This window comes from Strix uralensis, chromosome 4 (assembly GCF_047716275.1).
Source record: "Strix uralensis isolate ZFMK-TIS-50842 chromosome 4, bStrUra1, whole genome shotgun sequence".
NCBI lineage: Eukaryota > Metazoa > Chordata > Aves > Strigiformes > Strigidae > Strix > Strix uralensis.
This window is the reverse complement of record NC_133975.1, coordinates 124,977,053-124,995,474: the sequence shown is the minus strand read 5'-3', so window position 1 is coordinate 124,995,474 and position 18,422 is coordinate 124,977,053. Positions and strand designations below refer to the sequence as shown.

The 18,422-nt window shown below is 43.8% G+C and overlaps 1 protein-coding gene across 1 annotated transcript in view; it reads left to right on the top strand.

The window, feature by feature from the left end:
- KCNH5 (potassium voltage-gated channel subfamily H member 5) overlaps positions 1 to 17,709 on the top strand; it is a 161,188-nt gene extending 143,479 nt beyond the window's left edge. Inside the window, exon 11 of the mRNA XM_074865254.1 lies at positions 16,762 to 17,709. Coding sequence (XP_074721355.1) covers positions 16,762 to 17,709 — 948 coding nt within the window. The remainder of the gene's footprint in view (positions 1 to 16,761) is intronic.
- The last annotated feature ends 713 nt before the right edge of the window (positions 17,710 to 18,422 follow it).

The window sequence follows — 18,422 nt, the reverse complement described above, 5'->3', positions numbered from 1 at the left end:
ATTTTGCCTTCCTTGACTGCCTGCCATTGTAATGAATTTCCATCTCCATCATGTGTCTAAGGCAAATCCATTTTTAAATGAAACAGTTGTTGGTAGTTCAGAGCAGCTCAATTATGAATGACCCCCATCCTTCTCCCAGGCTGTATTAGCCCTCCTGCCGAAGAAGGCTACGGTAGAAATGTAAATGGATGAACTGAATCATGCATGTTTTTCGTGTGTTATTAATTATCCCTGTTTCGATTTATTAAAGGACTTAGCCAGTAACCTCAAGATGTTCTACAAAAGTACATGAATAATAATTTATGAGCTCGATGCAGCCATGCATTAATATACCAAACAGATGCCTGACTGAGCCGCATGAACCATCAGCTGTAACTTAAAGCATTTGTCAGAAAGTTTGAACCAAGGCACTCTTTGCCCTGTGGTCCAACAGTAACGTGTCCCATGGAGAACTTCCTCCCGGACCAGTTGTGCTCAAATTCAGTCCAACATGTCAGATAGTTGCTAACAGGGTAGATAAGGGCTCTGCTGGGAGAGACATTGGTGTTGGAAGTTCCCCAACAGCCTTCTTTAACCTTGCTAGCCTTCTTGTGGGCAGATGCTCTTGCTTCATGGATCAGCCCTGCCCCATGAGTGGAACGTCTGGCACAGGTGTACATCTGTAGGCATCCTCTAGCATCTAAGGTGGGTGCCAGACCCCACTGAGAAGAGTCAACCTCCTAGAAGTGCCTGGGCAAGGCCTTCATGGGATAAGGTGACTGAAGAACTGGTGTCTCATGTGGGAGGTTGGGGTTAGCTGGATTTTTCAGACACCAGAGAAAAAAATCAAACAAGAGAAAAAACAGAGACAATGCTTTAGCCAAAGTCTCAGAGGTCAAAAGGACTGCTGGGAAGCAAACACAGCATCTGAGATGAAAGGCAACAGAGCCAGAGGTAGAGATCTGTATTTCTTCTGTCTGGTGTCTCTCTGCATCCTTGCAGTAGCGTTTATCCTGTACCAGCTGGTGTTCTGTTAATTGTGTGTGCACAGAGAGAGGTAGAAAGGACACATTGTATAAACGGGGTGCAGCCTAGTCACAAATGGGGAAATACAGAATCATCAATGTTATTGATTGCAAAGACCTGTTATTTGTGCAGGTACGAGGTTTTCTTACTAGCCCCAGACAGGAAGAGGGGACAAATCAACTGGACTGACTCCAGTTTTATAAGGAGGAGGTCATTTCTGATCACTTTTAAAGCTAGATTTGCCAAAGTATACAATACTGAGGATTACAAACTAATTTGTTTGGGTCTGGAGCAATGAGATAAGCTAAGGCTGGAAAAACAGCAGGCTCAGCCCCTAAGGAGCATCCTGTGTCAGTGCCTAAATACATGGATAGGAACATAAAACAGTGCTGATGAGCTTTACAGAGATCTACATCTAGAAGAGAGGTGATGACTGTGATATAGGTATTAGGGAAGATCACCAAGAATAACATGAAAAAAATTGAAGGACCTTTTCCTCGAGAATAGGCTAAATGCTGGGGCACAATAGAATAATACCCACAACTAGGATATAGCCAGATCACTAAAATCCTCCCCAGCAGAGCCTTAGCTTATTGCCGTGAAAACCCAGGGATTGATTTAATGCAGTCAGCATGTAAATGGGAAGGAAATGGCTCCTCACCACACCATCTGTTTATCCCATCCCCATACCCCCACTAGTTAACTCTTTTGTGCTGTCTCTTCTTCTTGCTGATACCCTTCAGAAATAAATACAAAGCTCTGCAGAGTCACCCCTTGCTGAGTTCCTCAGTCACATCTTCTGAGGTTAGAAAAAACATCTAATGGTCCCTTTGGGGACAGGCAGAGCACTTTGTCCTCCCTGGGCGTTTGTCACATAGGCAACCCACTGGTTTTGCCCACAAGAGGCTCTGATACAACTATCATTAGCAACTTCATTTCTGCACAAGTAACCTTCAGGGAACAACGTGCTTCTCTTTGTGGTGAAGTTTCACATGGCTGATACAGTATTTCCATGCTGTTGTAGAAAGCTCACTAGTTGGTGGGTAACTATCCTCCAGGGTCTGCTGGCTGTGACTAATTTTCCTTGACTTTCTGCCCCAGAAAGGAAGAGCTCTTCACTGGTGCAGATTCAGATATGAGGAATCATTAGCAACATCATTGAAATGGGGTCTTTGCTCTCTAAAAATTTTTCATTTGATTATGCCATAAATAGAAGGCCCTGCTCTGCTGACAATTACAGATACCTCTGAAAAACTGTAATTCCTTCAATCTCTTGAGCTAAAACACCCTCAATGGCAGCTCCATGCCAACTGCTCTTGGCTAAAGGGAGGTGCTTGAGTGAAAGTAGCACATCCTCCTCATAATCTGGTTTTTCTTGACTGGATACTCTTCAATGTTTCCATGCTTATGTCTTGGGTAATTTTTTCTCCTCAAGGAGTTCTCCCCCACTGAAGCAGTGGCTGTGATCATATTAAAGGCAATTACAGTATATTTCGACAGCCAGCACTCCTTACTCACACGCTGCCAAATGAGAGCTCTCACCTGGAAAAATTTTAGCTCTTGCTGGATGAGATGTTTCACTTGAAGAATGCTAGGGATACTTGTTAAGGTTGTTTCACAGATCTTTCTATAGTTAAATGAAGTAGATATTAAAAGTTTAAATAACCTTTTTGTCTTTTTTCCTGTTAAATTGGGATTTCCCAATGGCTTAACTCAGTTATTTCACGTCTGTTATGCAGTGGGCTGTCCCTGTCTTTCAGTCAGTGAATGATCTGCCAGAGATGTTCATCTTTTCTGAGTCTTGATTTCAATTTAAAAGAATTGCCAGGTCACACTGCCAGTGGATTTCGTTCTGGCGTCTCTGAGCTGAGAAGCAGAGATGCTTGTTGCTGAATTGCCCCAGCTTATTCTCTCTTGCAGTATCCCCGAGACTTCATTTGCAGGGCATCTCATAGGAAAGGTAGGCATGAGGATACGTCCAGCAGTCATTTGAGCTTGGGTTTCATCCGAAAGATCTGTAGAAAGGGAGTGAGCACTGGCAGCACTTACCTGAATTTGGTCCAGGAAGGTTCAGTCTTCTCTGATACGACAATAGGCTGTACTTATGGGTCAAGAAGGAAAAGAAGTAACTCCAAGGTAATTTTGGCATGGCTGGCTGATTGAAAGCAGAACCATGGTGCAGTGTGAGCTTTGGGCTTGAAATCAGCAGAGCCAGATTAGAACAGTTCTGAACTGAGACTAGTTGATCCTGGCTTTCTGTAGGGTAACACTACTATGCTACAACAGGGGTCCCTGTGCCCTCTGTGGTGTGGCATAGACATGACCTTACTTTCAGCCCCATGAGCACTTAAAATATAAGGTTCTTGACTGGGATCTAGAAGCAAATAGGAAACAATCAGATGACTGCCCAGCCACCAGCCTAAATCTGCTTCACTCAGGAATACTACCATGGTTTTGAATTAGCTTGATTCTGGAGTCAATGGCTCTCCCCACCAAACTAGTCTCCACTATTAGGCCTGGTTCAGGTGAGGAATGTCTGACAGTGACAGAGCAGAATGTTTTACCTCTCTGTTTTGTAGTATGGAAAGATATAGCAAGGTTTGATGCCTTGGCTCTTTGAGGTAGAGAGGCTGACTATTGTCCCTTTCATTTGGGTCTGTTGTTCATATGTTCTGCCCTTTAAAATTATTTCTTCATTTCTGACTCATCACTTCCAAACAAAATGGATGGTGTTCTACATTGCATGGCACTGAAAGTGCATTGTTTTAATTGAAGCTCATGTTATAAAAGCTTTTCAATAAATTAACAAAACCTTGAAAATGATGAAGTGAACAGAGTAGCTGGTAGCACATTCTGCATAAAACCAAAGTTTCTGAAAGCCAAGTAGAATGTCCTCAATGTCAGAAGCAAGGCTGATACAAGTGGTGTTATTTTTTGTTAGACCAGTGGATATAGCTAGAAAAGAAATCAACAAGCTTTCAGTTACAAAACACTTTTTCAGGTCTGAAGACTTCAGATTAAATTTCAGGCACTTTATAGTCTGGTACAGTAATATTTAAGGAAAAAAATACCATAATGATTCCAAGTAATTTAAATTTCCACTTAAAGAGGAGAGAATAGTTCATTTTGGGAACAATTTGCAATTCTTTTGCTGATGTATTTACTTTTTAAATTGAGAGTCTCTCTTAGGCATTTATTCAGACCGTTTGGTCTTCAGGCAGAAACCCATAAGAGGCAAAACCACAGAGAACAAACCACAGATTCTGCAAATCCTCTGGGCCCATATTCTGTGTGCCTTCATGCTAGGGATATGCAGGAATACTGGGTCTGTCACAAGCGGGGCTGGCCAGAAGCCAGGCGTGAAGATTTTTACATTTTTCATTGGAATAAAAGCAAGACCTTCTGAAAATTTTCACTAAATAAAAGGTTCTGCCCACCTCCCCACCCCTCTTCCAACACAAACCTGGACAGCAGTAAAGTTGTCCTGGACTGGATTTCATTTCAGCAATTAACTGTAATTACAGTTGAGCCCTTCCAACTTATTTCAAATACAGAACTATATTTCCCAGACTGGACAGTAGTGAAAAGAAAATGCATTATTATATTCATAATTTTATTTCACTTTAATATATACCTTTATGCATTTAATCTTTTTGCAGTATGACTTTTCCTACTATGGGGGCTCTGGGCTGGAAACCTTGGTTCCATTCACCCTTGCTCATCCACTAAGCAGCTCAGTGACTCTGGACAGGTGATATATGACCTCTCTGTGCCCTGGTTTTGGTATCTGGCAAAGGAGGCAGCAACATGAATCCTACTTTTTCCAATACAGGGAAAGAAGAGGGATAGATTAGTATTGCATAATATTGATGATTGATTTTCTGTTCCAAGTTAAATCAGGCTGAAGAGCAGCTTGGAAAGTCTTTTGGCACTTTTCACCATCCCAGAGCACCATTTCTACAGTCTGCCCCAAGCTCAAACCACCCCGCTGTCATCTGGAGGCTTTGTACTGTCTTTGCCTATTTATGCTCAGAAGCATATCGCTCCTAGGAGATACTGCATTGGGCAAAGTGAAGGCTGCTTTCTTTGAGGATTTTCTTTTTTTAATCATCTGTAATAAAATGCACAGACCGTAACTCATCTGCACCACAGCAAAGCCTGAATCAATCGACACTGTTGCTTACTGACATTTTATTAGGCCAGTGCCAATAGCAGATATTGATCCAATGGCTGATAGAAGTTTGCAAGGACCAAGCCTGGCTGATCTAGGTGGAAACTGTCCTGTTGGAGGGACACTGTCTCAAAGTGAACACACCACCCCACAGCTGAGCTAGGAGACAATGGGAAGCTCCCTTCAACTCTTGAGCCCTAGGGTACCTAGTGGTGATGTGGTGGCAGGATTGGTGGTGGCAACATGGTCTTAGTACACCACGTGGTGGTATGTGTCACCAGCTATTTACATCAATGTGGAGTTCTAAAAGTCATGGAATGATTTTGTTGTGGTGGATGGAGGCCATCTTTGCTGGGATTCTCCTCTATATCCAGTGAAAAATCTTGGGTCTATTGAGCTTGGGATTTTAGCCTTCTGCAGAGTTTCTCTTTCCTACGGGCTGAAAATCCACCAAGGTCTCTATATGTACCTCAGCTTCCCTTCTTGCAGGAACTGTGTTATACAGAGAAGAAACATCTGCAAGATGGAAGGAAAGAAAGTCCAGCAAGAGTGTTAGAAATCTGCTCTTCTCTCTGCCTTAGTGCCAGGCAAAGAAGTAGGAGAAATACCTCCCCTGCCCTTTGCTCACTCTAATAACTGCTTCAGTAAGGAAAAGAAGGGGAAAGGGAAGGAGAGATGAGTATGTGATACTCTCCATCAAGAGTACATCTGCAAGAAGGAGAGGTTGGTAGAAGGAGGCAGAGAACAGGAGGAACTGTTTAGCTTGCTCACCCCCCAGATGACCAACCCAGGCTAGACTTGTTTACATGGGAGAGTTGTTATGGAGTAAAGGAGGGCGTGAGTTTAAATCCCAAAGTGGATAAACCTGACCAGTGAGAGGGAACAAGGGTTCCCATGAGACACTACTCAGTAATAATTACACTGCAACAGTTATCCCAAAATTGCTCTCTGCTCAATTTCCCCATGTTTAACCATCTCTGTGTTGTATACACAAAACAAATTAGGCCCTGAGTCAACAAAGTATTTCAGCTCCCCAGTCCAGTTTAGTCTTTGTATTGAGTTCAGTATATGATTTAGGGTCCTGAAAAGGATTTAGGAAGCTAAAGCTGGGTTTCATTGTCCTCAGTTGTGACAGGAGTCCAACAGGAGGGACTGTGTTTCTTTGAAGCATGGTCACAGTTCAATCTCTTCTGAGGCCACACAGATCAATACTCCTCTCTGCAATGGACTGACCCTAAACTAGGCCAATCAGCCATAGACACTGGTTAAAAAATACCATAAATTCATAAATGAAGTAGCCTTTCTGAGTTATTGTTTTAAACAATTTTGTATGTGGAAGATGCATTTTGCCGTCTTTGATAGTATTGGAGAAATAGGTCTGAATCTGTTCTGCACCATGCTAAAGCATCTGCTGTTTGGTTAAAGCAAAAGAAACAGAGAATAGTGAGGCCAAAGCAGCAAAAGAAGTGATCAGTTTCAATTCCAGAATCTTGTTTAAAAACCACAGCAAAGCTTCCTACTTCCAAAGGTTCACAGTGTCCTCCTTCAGCATCCTTTTCCAAGCAGAAACACAAAGCCCAGCAGGCATCAGATGTAACAGCTAAGCCTGCGGCAGCAGAAATCCAGGCATTGTTTTCCCCTGGGTTTCAGAGAGGAGGAGGCCTCTGTAAATGCTGCATGTATGGGCAGGAGGTGCTGAGGTCTGGGTGACTGAAAGAACAGAATAGCTCCTGATTCAGGAGTCTAAGCTGGTCTCAAAAAATGCTCGTGGTTGGTGTAAATGTGTGCAATTGCGTAAACAAAATAAGAAGCTTTGGCATTTCTTCTGGAAATCTGACTCCTTAGCTCAGCACGTGCTTAGTTAAACATGTAATCACACCATTTGAAGAATCAATGCCCATCACTCAAGCTGAGCAATTTGACTGATCCTTCCTTGCAAGGTAGTTGTCAATGCTACCCTTGATCAAGGTTTGACTGATGTATCAGGGCATCGGGAAAGGACTTCATGTAGCATTGTACATCTGTTGTGCACTGCCCTAGATGTCTCAGTGCAGCAGCGCCTTGGGCCTTTAATCTTGAGCTGAAATCCTGAGAATGCCTATGTATATTTTTATGGCTGTTTTTTTAATGAACTGTCTGAGTTTTGGCAACAGGCCAAAACAGTGACCTCTCTCTGCTATCAGCCATGGATCCTAGTCTCTTGGTTGTAAATAGTTAGCAATGACAGAGGGATTTCCAATTAATTGGAGAGATGAGGGCAGTGTTATTATCCTCTCTTACACTGGGAGAGATGGAGACATGAAGACACAGTGTGATTTGCACAGGACCCCCCACTTGGCCAAAGGTCAGGCCAAGCAGAATAATCCATTCTCCTGAATCCCAGCCTGGTGCTGTATGTGTTGGGCTATGATGCTCTCGGGATGTGACAAATGTGACTTGGATCTCTGCCTGCTTCTCTTCTCTTTCTTCTTTAATCCAGACATGTTTTAAAGTAAAACAGGATGACTTCAGATCCATACCAAGTATGAAGTAGATGGGGCGAACTCTCAGCAACTCTCTTCTTAATATGCATGATTGTTCACAAATGCAGATCAGCCTAATTGACTGCCAGCATGCACAGATGTCTCTCTGCAAGAGTAGTCAGGTGTCATGTGAATTGATTGCAAACACAAAATGGAACCAGATTAAAATTTGACCTACAGTAACCAATTTCTAAAACACAGAGCAAGCAGTAACGGGGTGATGGAAGTTCTGGGCTCTGGAAAATTAGTTATTGGCTGTTGTTAGGTTCTTCTGAAGGGTCTCTCCCTCCCTACGTGCCCTGCTTTTTCTTTAGATGAGCAACTTGGGGGATGCAGGTCTTTATTCAGTCATGCTGAAAGGATTAACCCCTTTCCTGCACTTAAAATGCTATTAAATTTCCCTTAAAAGGTCTTTTTCAGTATCATGGAAATAATTGCCCTTTTCCTGAAGTACCATCATTTTGTCACTTGGATTGGAAATCTTCACATCTCTTACAAGTCAATTCTATAATCGCTTAGGAGGAAACTACATGAATACAGTTTCTCCAAAGCAAAATTAAAATGTGCTTGGTAGCAAGCTTTTGCTTTTGCATGCTACCGTGTCTGTGAAGTCAGGATCAATGGAAATTTGCAGAAAGGCTATTGTTTACTGTTTCTTTCAAGCAGCCAGCAGACTAACCTACAAAAATCTTCTTTTCCTCCAAAATCCAGCATGAAAGACTCCTGTGAAACATTCCTATCCTGGAGATTAACTAATTGCTCAGCAGTCAGTCATTTTCACTGCACAGCCAAGGACAGTGATTCTTTTCCCACACACAGATGGAGCAATGGTTTAACACAAAACAGTTCCTGGGACAGGAGGATTAAGGAGAATTTACTGGAGAGCAATTAAAACAGTTGTTAGAGCAATTTGTTTTTGAGGTTGAATTTCACATCAAAGTAAAGATATCTGAGGACTGTACAGAGCAGAAGAACAATAAAGCCATCATTTCAGGCCATCTATTCTGCATCCTCAGAGTGCAGATTAATAAAGTGAGCTGAGAGGACAGTGTGATTTACAGGGGTAAATTAGGTGAAGCAGCCTAAATGCAGTTTGCATTTGGAAAGAGGCAGCCTGGCTTCAGTCTCTGTTGGCTCTTGCTTTTTGTGGCTTCAGCTCCCTTCCATTTCTGCCAGGTTTCTTGTCACTGTCATGTTTGGTAGAGGGTTTCTGACCATGCTTCTTGGTTGCAGAGACTCCTGCCAGTCCAGGACACTGCGATCAGAGGCTGCTCTCATGCATGAGCCATACCAAAAGGCTGTTAATGGAAGCTGGGTCAGAGCCAGTGCTCCTTGTTGGCCCTATGCTGGTGTTTTCTGGTCTTGCTGGCTTGGTCTTCCCATCCTAGCTGTCTGCTCCTTCCTCCTTACCATGCCTTGACCTAGGAGGAAGTATTACTCCAAACTCTCCCTTGGGGTTAAAGAGCTGGAATTGAATCTTGTGGGCAATGTTGCCATCACCCTCTGTGTTTTGAAAGGGCAATAAACCTGCAATGAAACAGGTTTTCAAGGCAGGGAACCAGTCCAGACACAGTGAGTCATCATAGAATCATAGAAACGTAGAATGGTGTGAGTTGGAAGGGACCTTAAAGATCACCTAGTTCCAACCCCCCTGCCATGGGCAGGGACACCTTCCACTAGACCAGGTTGCTCAAAGCCCTGTCCAACCTGGCCTTGAACACTGCCAGGGAGGGGGGCAGCCACAACTTCTCTGAGCAACCTCTTCCAGTGTCTCAACATCCTCACAGGGAAGAATTTCTTCCTTATAGCTAATCTAAATCTACCCTCTTTCATCTTAAAGCCTATCACTACATGTCCTTGTAAAAAGTCCCTCTCCAGCATTCTTGTAGGCCTGCTTTAGGTACTGGAAGGCTGCTAGTCTCCAGCAGAAGCCTCTTCTCCAGGCTGAACAACCCCAACTCTCTCAACCTGTCCTCACAGGGAAGGTGCTCCAGCCCCCTGATCATCCCTGTGGCCCTTCTGTGGACCCACTCGAGCAGGTCTATGTCCTTATGTTGGGGGCCGCAGAGCTGAACACAGGACTCCAGGCGGGGTCTCCTGAGAGCAGAGTAGAGGGGAAGAATCAGCACACAGTGCAGATGGGGGGAGAGATCTGAGCAGGATCTGTCCTGCAACATCTGGGAGTGGGATGAGATTTACAGTGCAAAAGGTTGGTTGCAAGGGAGCAGCCACAGCCATCCCAGGTGGGCTCCAGTTTCCTAGGAGCTGCGGGGAGACCAGCTCAGTTCCCCACCAACCACTGGAGGGTTTTCCCAGGGAGCAGAGTAAGAACAGGTGGACTTTGCCTTCCCTATTAGTGGTTTGCCTCATTGCTCCATGCAACAAAAAGTTTGGTTTTTCACAAGCTTTCACTTGGACCCGCCAATCTGGCACTGTTTTCTGTGCAGTTGTCGCTCGTCCTCCCTCTGCAGTTTTTAAAATAATAGTGTTTATCTAGAAGGACTGGCTGGTCTCTGAGGGTGGGTGGGGAATGCATCCCAGCTGGGAACTGGCAATACCCCAGCATGCTGTGGGTAATAAGAATCACATCAGATGAAGGGTATAATACACACACACACACAGACAGAGAAAAGCTTTACAAGAAGGCTTTTTCTGCACCAAACCCTGACATTTGCACTGCTAGAGGCAGGGGTTTCGATACTTCTTACCCACCATCATGTGGAGGATGCCTGCATCCAAGCAACATGCAGAAATCTCCCTGTATAGACACAGGAGACAAAGAGGCATTCAGGGTACATCTTGTCTGACCTGTTTTAACATCTAGCTGCAGGTGAAATGACTCACACCCTCCAAGTGCCTTTTTCTCTCCCTTGACTGTGCAGGGCTCCTGGGGGATGAATTCAGATGCAGACACAGGCTTCATAGGTGAACCCTGTTCTGACTGTCTTGTGCTCTGGAAATTAGGTATATTTTGTAGTTTGTTCTTAGAAGCAGGAAAATAACACACTCGTCCGAGCACTGCATGAGTTGGGGTATCCTGTGTCTAAATCCTGAATCTGACACAAATTTGCCTCCCTAATTAGCATGAGAAAAATGGCAATTACTTTTCTACAGTGCACACTGAGATGTGAAAATTGGTAGTATTTTTTTCAAACATTTTTACAAAAGTTTGTTTTATTTTGTGCAGTCTAGGCATGAATTAAGCTTTTCTTATTATTTTCAGTTGTATTTGTTAGGGTTTTTTTAGCACTGTTTCTGAAGAAAATGAGGTATATGTGATTGCAGTATTTGTTTGATACTGGTTATATCATCAAAAACTTTAAAATCCATTTGCCAGCTTCAGCTAAGCTTGTGTGAGGGACTTGCCTTGAATCCTTTCTGCCAAGGAGGCAATGGAAGACAGCACTCCTATTTCCAAAAAAGGACCTATATAAAAAGGTGCCAAGATCAACACACCTTGTGAGGACACTGACCCTTCGAATGGGAATTAGATATTCCCATAGGACATGGACCAGGTCAAATCCCTCTGGTGGGATCTGAAAGCTGTTGAAGGAGCTGCTCTGTGGGTCTCAGCTAGCTGCAAATGAGCCAGGAGTCACCAGCTCTTCAGTGTGGTCCAAGGGAGGGTGCATTTCCCTAACACGCTGTCACCATTGCTGCAGCCAGCTTGGAAAGTTCCCACTCACTCCGTCCACTCACCCCACTCGCTCCATCTGCAGTGCTTTTCAGTACAACTGTGGGTCTATGCTGTCAGATGGGTCAGTGGCATGGTTCAGGTTAAAAAGACCCCTATTTCTTCAAATTTATTAAGTTGGATCCTTTCACTGGTAGAATTTTCAGTGCTGCTGGGGAGGGGAACAGTGAGTAGTTGTCTTCAGGGCCACAATATTGAATTAAGGTGCCTTCTAGAATGTACCTGTATTAAATGGGAACAAAAATACAGGGATCTGGACAAATACATCAGATTGTGAGTAACCAGATGTGAGGGAGATGGGGCTACTACAAGACAATACAGACAAAATAGTTACCTCTGGAACAAATTTTTGAGAGGTGGCCACCACCTACACCAGCCTAGCCTCTGCATTGAGTGTGACCTGTTGGTTACTGGTTGCAGCCCCAATCCAGCCTCATGGCAGAGCTGCTCCTTCTGCTGTATGTAGCTGTGGGGACTGAAATGTTGTTTGCTTTCTGGTCCAGTTTTTGGTGCTGCAGAAACACCCAGTGGGCTGAGCTAAGCCAGTTCCCCCAGGACAGGGTCTCCCCTTGCTGCAGGACTACAGCATCCCTTGCCCATCAGCCACATCTGTAGGGGGCTGCAGCTTGGGCACCCAGAGTTTATTAGTCACTGTGAAAATCTTTACGTTGATGGCCTTGTGTGGCTTTTCCTCTCTCTCACTCGGTGCATACCCACTGTATTCATCACCATGACAACTGTGTGCCCTTTTGCTATACCATTATATGTTTCTTTGAATTTCCATGGTGAGGGGCAGGTGTGTATTGAATGCCACTAACAACAGCACGGGATGTTCTAGGAACAGGACATCATGATCTCTGGTCAAATATTTGCTGCTTTTATGAACTTACTGTAATTCGTCAAGACTTTTACCAGTTCTTTAATCCATTACATACCTTCCTTGGAATCACTTATTAAGGGGTCTTTGTGAATGGAGCAAGGTCATGAAGGGATACTTTTCACAGTACTGGTACAAAAAAAGACAGCAGACAAGGGATGCATTTCAAAGCATCTGGAAAGGCCACAGTTTTACTGATTAATTCAGCAGTAGATGGAACACTTGTGTGTGTGTCTCTGCCTTGAGCTGTCTCCCTGACCTCTCATTGCTGCTGTCCTCATCTGCGCTTGGCTTTGGGTTCGGTTATACAAGCTGGCACCTCACAGGAGCTGCTCCAGCAGTAATGTGCCCATTGCCAGTACCTTTGGTAAGGTTCCTCTTTGGAAGCAGTAATGGGTTGAGTTTGCATTCATGGCAAGTTACCTTTTGGTATGGAGGGGAGGGAAAGGAGGTTGGGGTTAAGATCAAATGGAGCATCTCAAATTGCGGTGGTCTCTGTGCCTGCCTCATAGATAACCCAAATACTTCAGTTCCCAGGGCTGGCCATCAGTTAACTTTTACTTAACCTTTGCCAACTCAATAATTAATGCCACCTCCATTCCCCCTCCTTCCCAAAATAAATACATTAAAAGCAAGAAAAACAGGAATCTGGTTTCATGAAACATGATTTGTGTCGCACAGGGCAGTCTTTCACAATCCCATCCATAAAGGAAATGAAGTCCTACACTGAATCTCCATCACATTAATGAATTTAGCACTTGCCATGAGAAAGGGGTATGTCTCCCTACTCCTTGAGATGTGCTATACACACAGTTAATTCAGTTTCTACTGATTAACTCCTTTGGGGTTTGTGTCTATTCCTGGGATATATGTTTGGACAGGCCTATGTGTAACCTCGCTGAAAAGGGTCAGGGACAACTGAAATAGCTCATCCAATTTAAGATTTCAAAATAAGCCGCTCCTAATTTGCTGAGGAATGTCAGATTGCATGAGGTGTTTTTCTGTTCTTATTCATAGAGAAGAATAGCCAGTAATAGTTATTAGACATTAATAGAATTAAGTCTCCGTGTAAACACATTTAATCCTATTCTGTTTTAGGTTAAACCACTGTAGAAGTGGATTAAATCCAACCACATGAAAAAATTCCTAATATGGAAAAATGTGGTAATGAAAAACAGCTATTACTGCTAGAATTCACATCTCATTTTTCTCCCCAGTTTGTTGTCTATGTAAGAGAATCTTTCTTTTCTTTTACTTGTACATATTCTAACGATATTGAGTAGTCCTGACCAAGACTAGATCCCTGCTGCACTAGGCGTAGTACTCTCTTGGTTGAGGGTGGACATCCTGAAGAGGGGACAGTCTCCATGGGGTGATGCAGAGATGAAATGGTTTCCTCATGGTGACAGTGGGTAACAAGGACCAAGACCCTGGTCTCCAAAGTGCCATGATCTCACAGTGTCATCTGGGATATGAAGGTCTGCATGGTTATGCATTTCAGAGTGAAAAAGGAAATGGCTAACACCTGTGAACACAGGATTCATGAGAAAGCAGAGGGGAGGTTGGGTGCAGGGCTGTGCATTTCCTCCCTTGGAAATACAGCTCCACTAAGACAGATCAGTCCTCAATTCTTGACTACCAGCTAACCCCTGGATTTCTGAGTCCCTGGGCATTTTCTGTACTAATTCAGAGTACAGCAGGCTAGCTTCTTCAAATCAGCTGACTATAATTGTTCCAAGGTGTAGCACTTTCTGTCCCAAGCAAAGAAAGAGGAAAGGATTTATTGAAGAGCTCTGCCAGGCTCCTGCAGGAGCGTGTCTCCACTGCATGTGCGTAAAGTGGGGAGAAAGCCTATGACTGTGAGTGTTTACTGGGTCCTTGCTCTCACTTGGCCGGAGCAGATTTGCACTGCAAATCTGATGGCATTTGTCACCTCGGCTGCCTATCCCGGCAGGAGGGACACGGTCAGCTTTCCCTAAAGCCTTGGCCCTGTGCTGAGGTACGGCACCGCTCAGGCTCAGACCCCCACGTCACTGGGCTCGGCTCAACCGAGTGACATCTGGTCAAGTAGTTCTGGGGAAAAAAAAATCTGATAGTGATTTCCTGGCTTTCAGAAGGGCCTGCTTCAGAAGTATGAGGTACAGGCAGTGTCAAATTAGTGAAGTCTTGGCTTTTCTTCTGCAGAAGGCAGCAGCTGCAGTCACAAGTAATTATATTCTGTGTAGGGAGATAACCTCTGGCTGGAGAAGTTTTGAACTGAGAGGAGAAAAGGGAGAAATGAAAGAACAAGAGTAGACTGGGGGAAAAAAGGGAGGCGAGGGCAGTTTTCAGTGAAGTGCAAGTGTTTGGAGAGGAATCAAAAACCGGTGCGGTCTTTGTTGTTGTCGTTCTGATCTTTATAAACAGCTAGCAGGACAGAAGTTGTCAAAGTTACCTTGTACCTCTCCCAACTGGACATTCAGTGCTGCACTGGACATGGGAGCGCTGCGAGCCCCTGACAGGCTGCAGGCAGCTGCCTGCCTCTGGCCACCACCTGCCAGGCACATGCTGACTGGGGGAGAGAAGTGTGCTCAAGCTGTGAAACAGGGTCATGGTCAGAGAGCAGGGAAACATTGGGTAGAAGAAGACATCTTTCCCCTGCCCAGATGTTTTCAGGGACCCAGCCACTCTGGTCTGGCAAAGCACAGGGCAGAGCAGCACAGCCGGCCAGGGAGCCCAGCAGAGGAACCAGCCATCTTCTCTGAGACATGGCTTGGGGACACATCCTTGGAACTGGCTGCTTTCAGCATTGCATCATCTGCCAGAGGTGCCATGCTGCCCTCCAGGGAAAGAAAGACACAAACAAAGCAACGCAACCCACCTTCCAAATCTTCATTTAGAGAGCATGGCTTCAATTAAATGCAATTTCTTAATTTTGAATCAAGGGCAACTTCTCCTGCATTTATTTGCTGTCCCCAGTGATTGTCTGAGAGAGTGAGAGTTGCTCCATGAAGGTAGGTGCAAATGAAGGGGAACTTCCAAATGAGTGTATGTGTTGCTGTCTCTAGGTCAGAGGAGTCAGATGAAAGTATCTTCCATGTTTCTCTCATTTGTTTTTTTTTTTTTTTAAACTGGGCTTCTAATAAACATGTTAACTTTCCAAATTATTATAAGCAGCTGCATCTATCGGTAGCACACAAGGATATATTTATTGTGTTTGAAAGCTCTCTAACAAAGCTTTGAAGTCCATCTCATCCCAGATTGATGCAGGGAAGGAGCTGTAGCCATCGTGGCAGTCCTCTGCTGACTTCTGAAGATGAAAGACTTGAAAGCAACTATTTCTTTGCAAATATGGACAGGCGTGAGAAGCCTTTTTATAAAAAGTAAATAGATACTGAAATATGGATACTCAGACAGATGCTTCAAAACCTACATCTGACTGTCACAGTTTTATTTTGTATTGCAGGGGCTTTCTTTTCTTACCAACATTATCCCTACACAGTCCATATTTGCATTTAATCACGTGCTGCTTTTCACTTCAATATTATCATCCAGAGAACTGGAGTTTCTTTATCATGCCTCAGTCTCACATTTAAGAAAACTGGATGAACCTAAAAAAAAAAAGATAAATTCGTATGAATAACATGCATAAAATCAACAGAAAGGTTTTTACTCTCTGGATCCTTCCACAGCTGAGGCTCTGATTCCTTTTTCTGTAGAGACCTGAGAGATGCTGCAGGGTGAAATAACTGCAGCATTAAATGGCATGGCATCATGAAACGGTGGATGTTGCTGGGTTTCATAATCACACACCCCTGTTACGGTGCTTCTCCATGGTGCTCCCAGTACACCCACACATATTAGACATATAAACTCTCCAGGAAATGCTTGTGTTGCTGTGTGAAGCCACACAGCATGGCACATGGGGAACCTAATTGTGCTCTCCAGCCACTCCTACAAAACTAGCAATAAGCAAAGCTAAAAAGTATTGAGCACATTTGGATTCTCCAGTCTCTAGAAGGGTGTGTATGTTGCATTAAACTTACAGCTGCGTAGTCTCCACTGAATTACTGTTTTCTTTGGATCTGTACTGAAGATAGTGACGGAGCAGGTATGACTGTGAGTAATGGGTAGGTAGGTATCACGGTGTTTGGGTTCTTGCTTTCTTTCTTTCTTCCCTTTATTCAGTTTGTTTCCTTCTCTTGGTGTTGGGATAATTTTAGTTCTTCAAGGCTCTATCTATCTTCTGCATCAAAAATAAAGGTGAAACCCACTTTTAATCTATACTTTTAAGAAAGTGTGTGTATATATATGTACCCTATCTATGCAGTGGTATATATCTGAGATTACTATGTCTTGATCAGCTCCATTTGAATTCATTGCAAGAAATTAAGGTAGAAAGGAAGGAATAATGGCTACTCACTATTCACTACTGTTTCCCCATCTCCCGGTAACATTTGCTGTGTGCGATGTCCTTTGGGTACTGACTCTGGTGTGGATTTATTCCCCATAGATCATCTTCCGGAAGATCAGTGATGTCAAAAAGGAAGAAGAGGAGCGCCTGCGGCAGAAGAACGAGGTGACGCTGAGCATCCCTGTTGACCACCCTGTGAGGAAACTTTTCCAAAAATTCAAACAGCAAAAGGAGATGCGTAATCAAGGCTCAACTCACATCGACCCGGAGAGGAACCAGCTTCAGGTGGAAAGCCGGAGCGTGCAGAATGGGGCCTCTATCACAGGCACCAGTGTGGTCACCGTGTCTCAGATCACCCCCATCCAGACGTCCCTGGCATACATGAAAACCAGTGAGGCTGTGAAGCAGAACAACAGGGATGCAATGGAGCTCAAGCCAAATGGAAATGGAGACCAAAAATGTCTCAAAGTAAACAGTCCCATGAGGATGAAAAACGGGAACGGGAAAGGGTGGCTTCGACTGAAGAACACGATGGGGACCCATGAGGAGAAGAAGGAGGACTGGAACAATGTCACAAAGGCTGAGTCCATGGGGTTGCTGTCTGATGATCCCAAGTGCAATGACTCGGAGAATGGTGTAAATAAAAACCCACTGAGGAAAACAGACTCTTGTGACAGTGGAATAACAAAAAGTGACCTTCGCTTGGATAAAGCTGGTGAGACTCGCAGCCCCCTGGAGCACAGCCCCATTCAGGCTGATGCTAGGCATCCTTTCTACCCTATTCCTGAGCAGGCCTTACAAACCACGCTGCAGGAAGTCAAGCACGAACTCAAAGAAGATATCCAGCTGCTAAGCAGTAGGATGGCTGCCCTTGAGAAACAGGTGGCAGAAATTTTAAAAATATTGTCTGAAAAGAACGTATCCCAGATATCTTCCCCCAAGTCTCATTTATCACCCCAGCGGCCCCCCCAGATACCCTGCCAAGATATTTTTAGTGTCTCAAGGCCTGCATCACCTGAATCAGAAAAAGATGAAATCCACTTTTAGCATATACCTATGTGTATATATGTATACAGTATATATACAGAGGTGTATATATACCTTTATACATATATATGTGTGTGTGTATACAGTAAATATATATACATATATATTTTCACTTGCATCCAATATGACTTGAACACACCAAGGATTTTGATATGTAAATATTGCATGTCCAGCTGGATTCTGGCCTGCCAAAGAAAACAATTATTAACATAGATATTGCTTGTATAATATGCAGTTGACTGCATGCACACTTTACATTTATTTATAGTCTCTATTATGTAATAAAAGAATGACTTTTGTTTAACAAAGGCAATGTACTATTTAAAGAATCAGGGTCTAACCTGCCAATATTGCCATGACAGTTTTGATCTCAGGCTGGGTGAATTGAGCTTTTCTTTCCTCGCTGTCTTTTCTGCCGAGTTAAACAGTAGATTAACATGACACGGAGGATATGTTCAGACTCCAATTAGTATTGTTTCCTGGTGTCATTCCATTACAATATACTGTATATTTGGTGATAAATTCCCCAACTCCTGCTAAAGGGAGGGCTCAGTGGCCAGGGAAGGGCACCATGTCCGGTGCTGGGGTGGATCACTGGAATTTATTCATGTGGGTATTGTGCATGAACAGCCTTTTATTTCAAGTATCTCCTGCTCTTGTAACATCATATGTAAGAAATAATAATGGTGATTTATGTAACAAAATGAAACTAA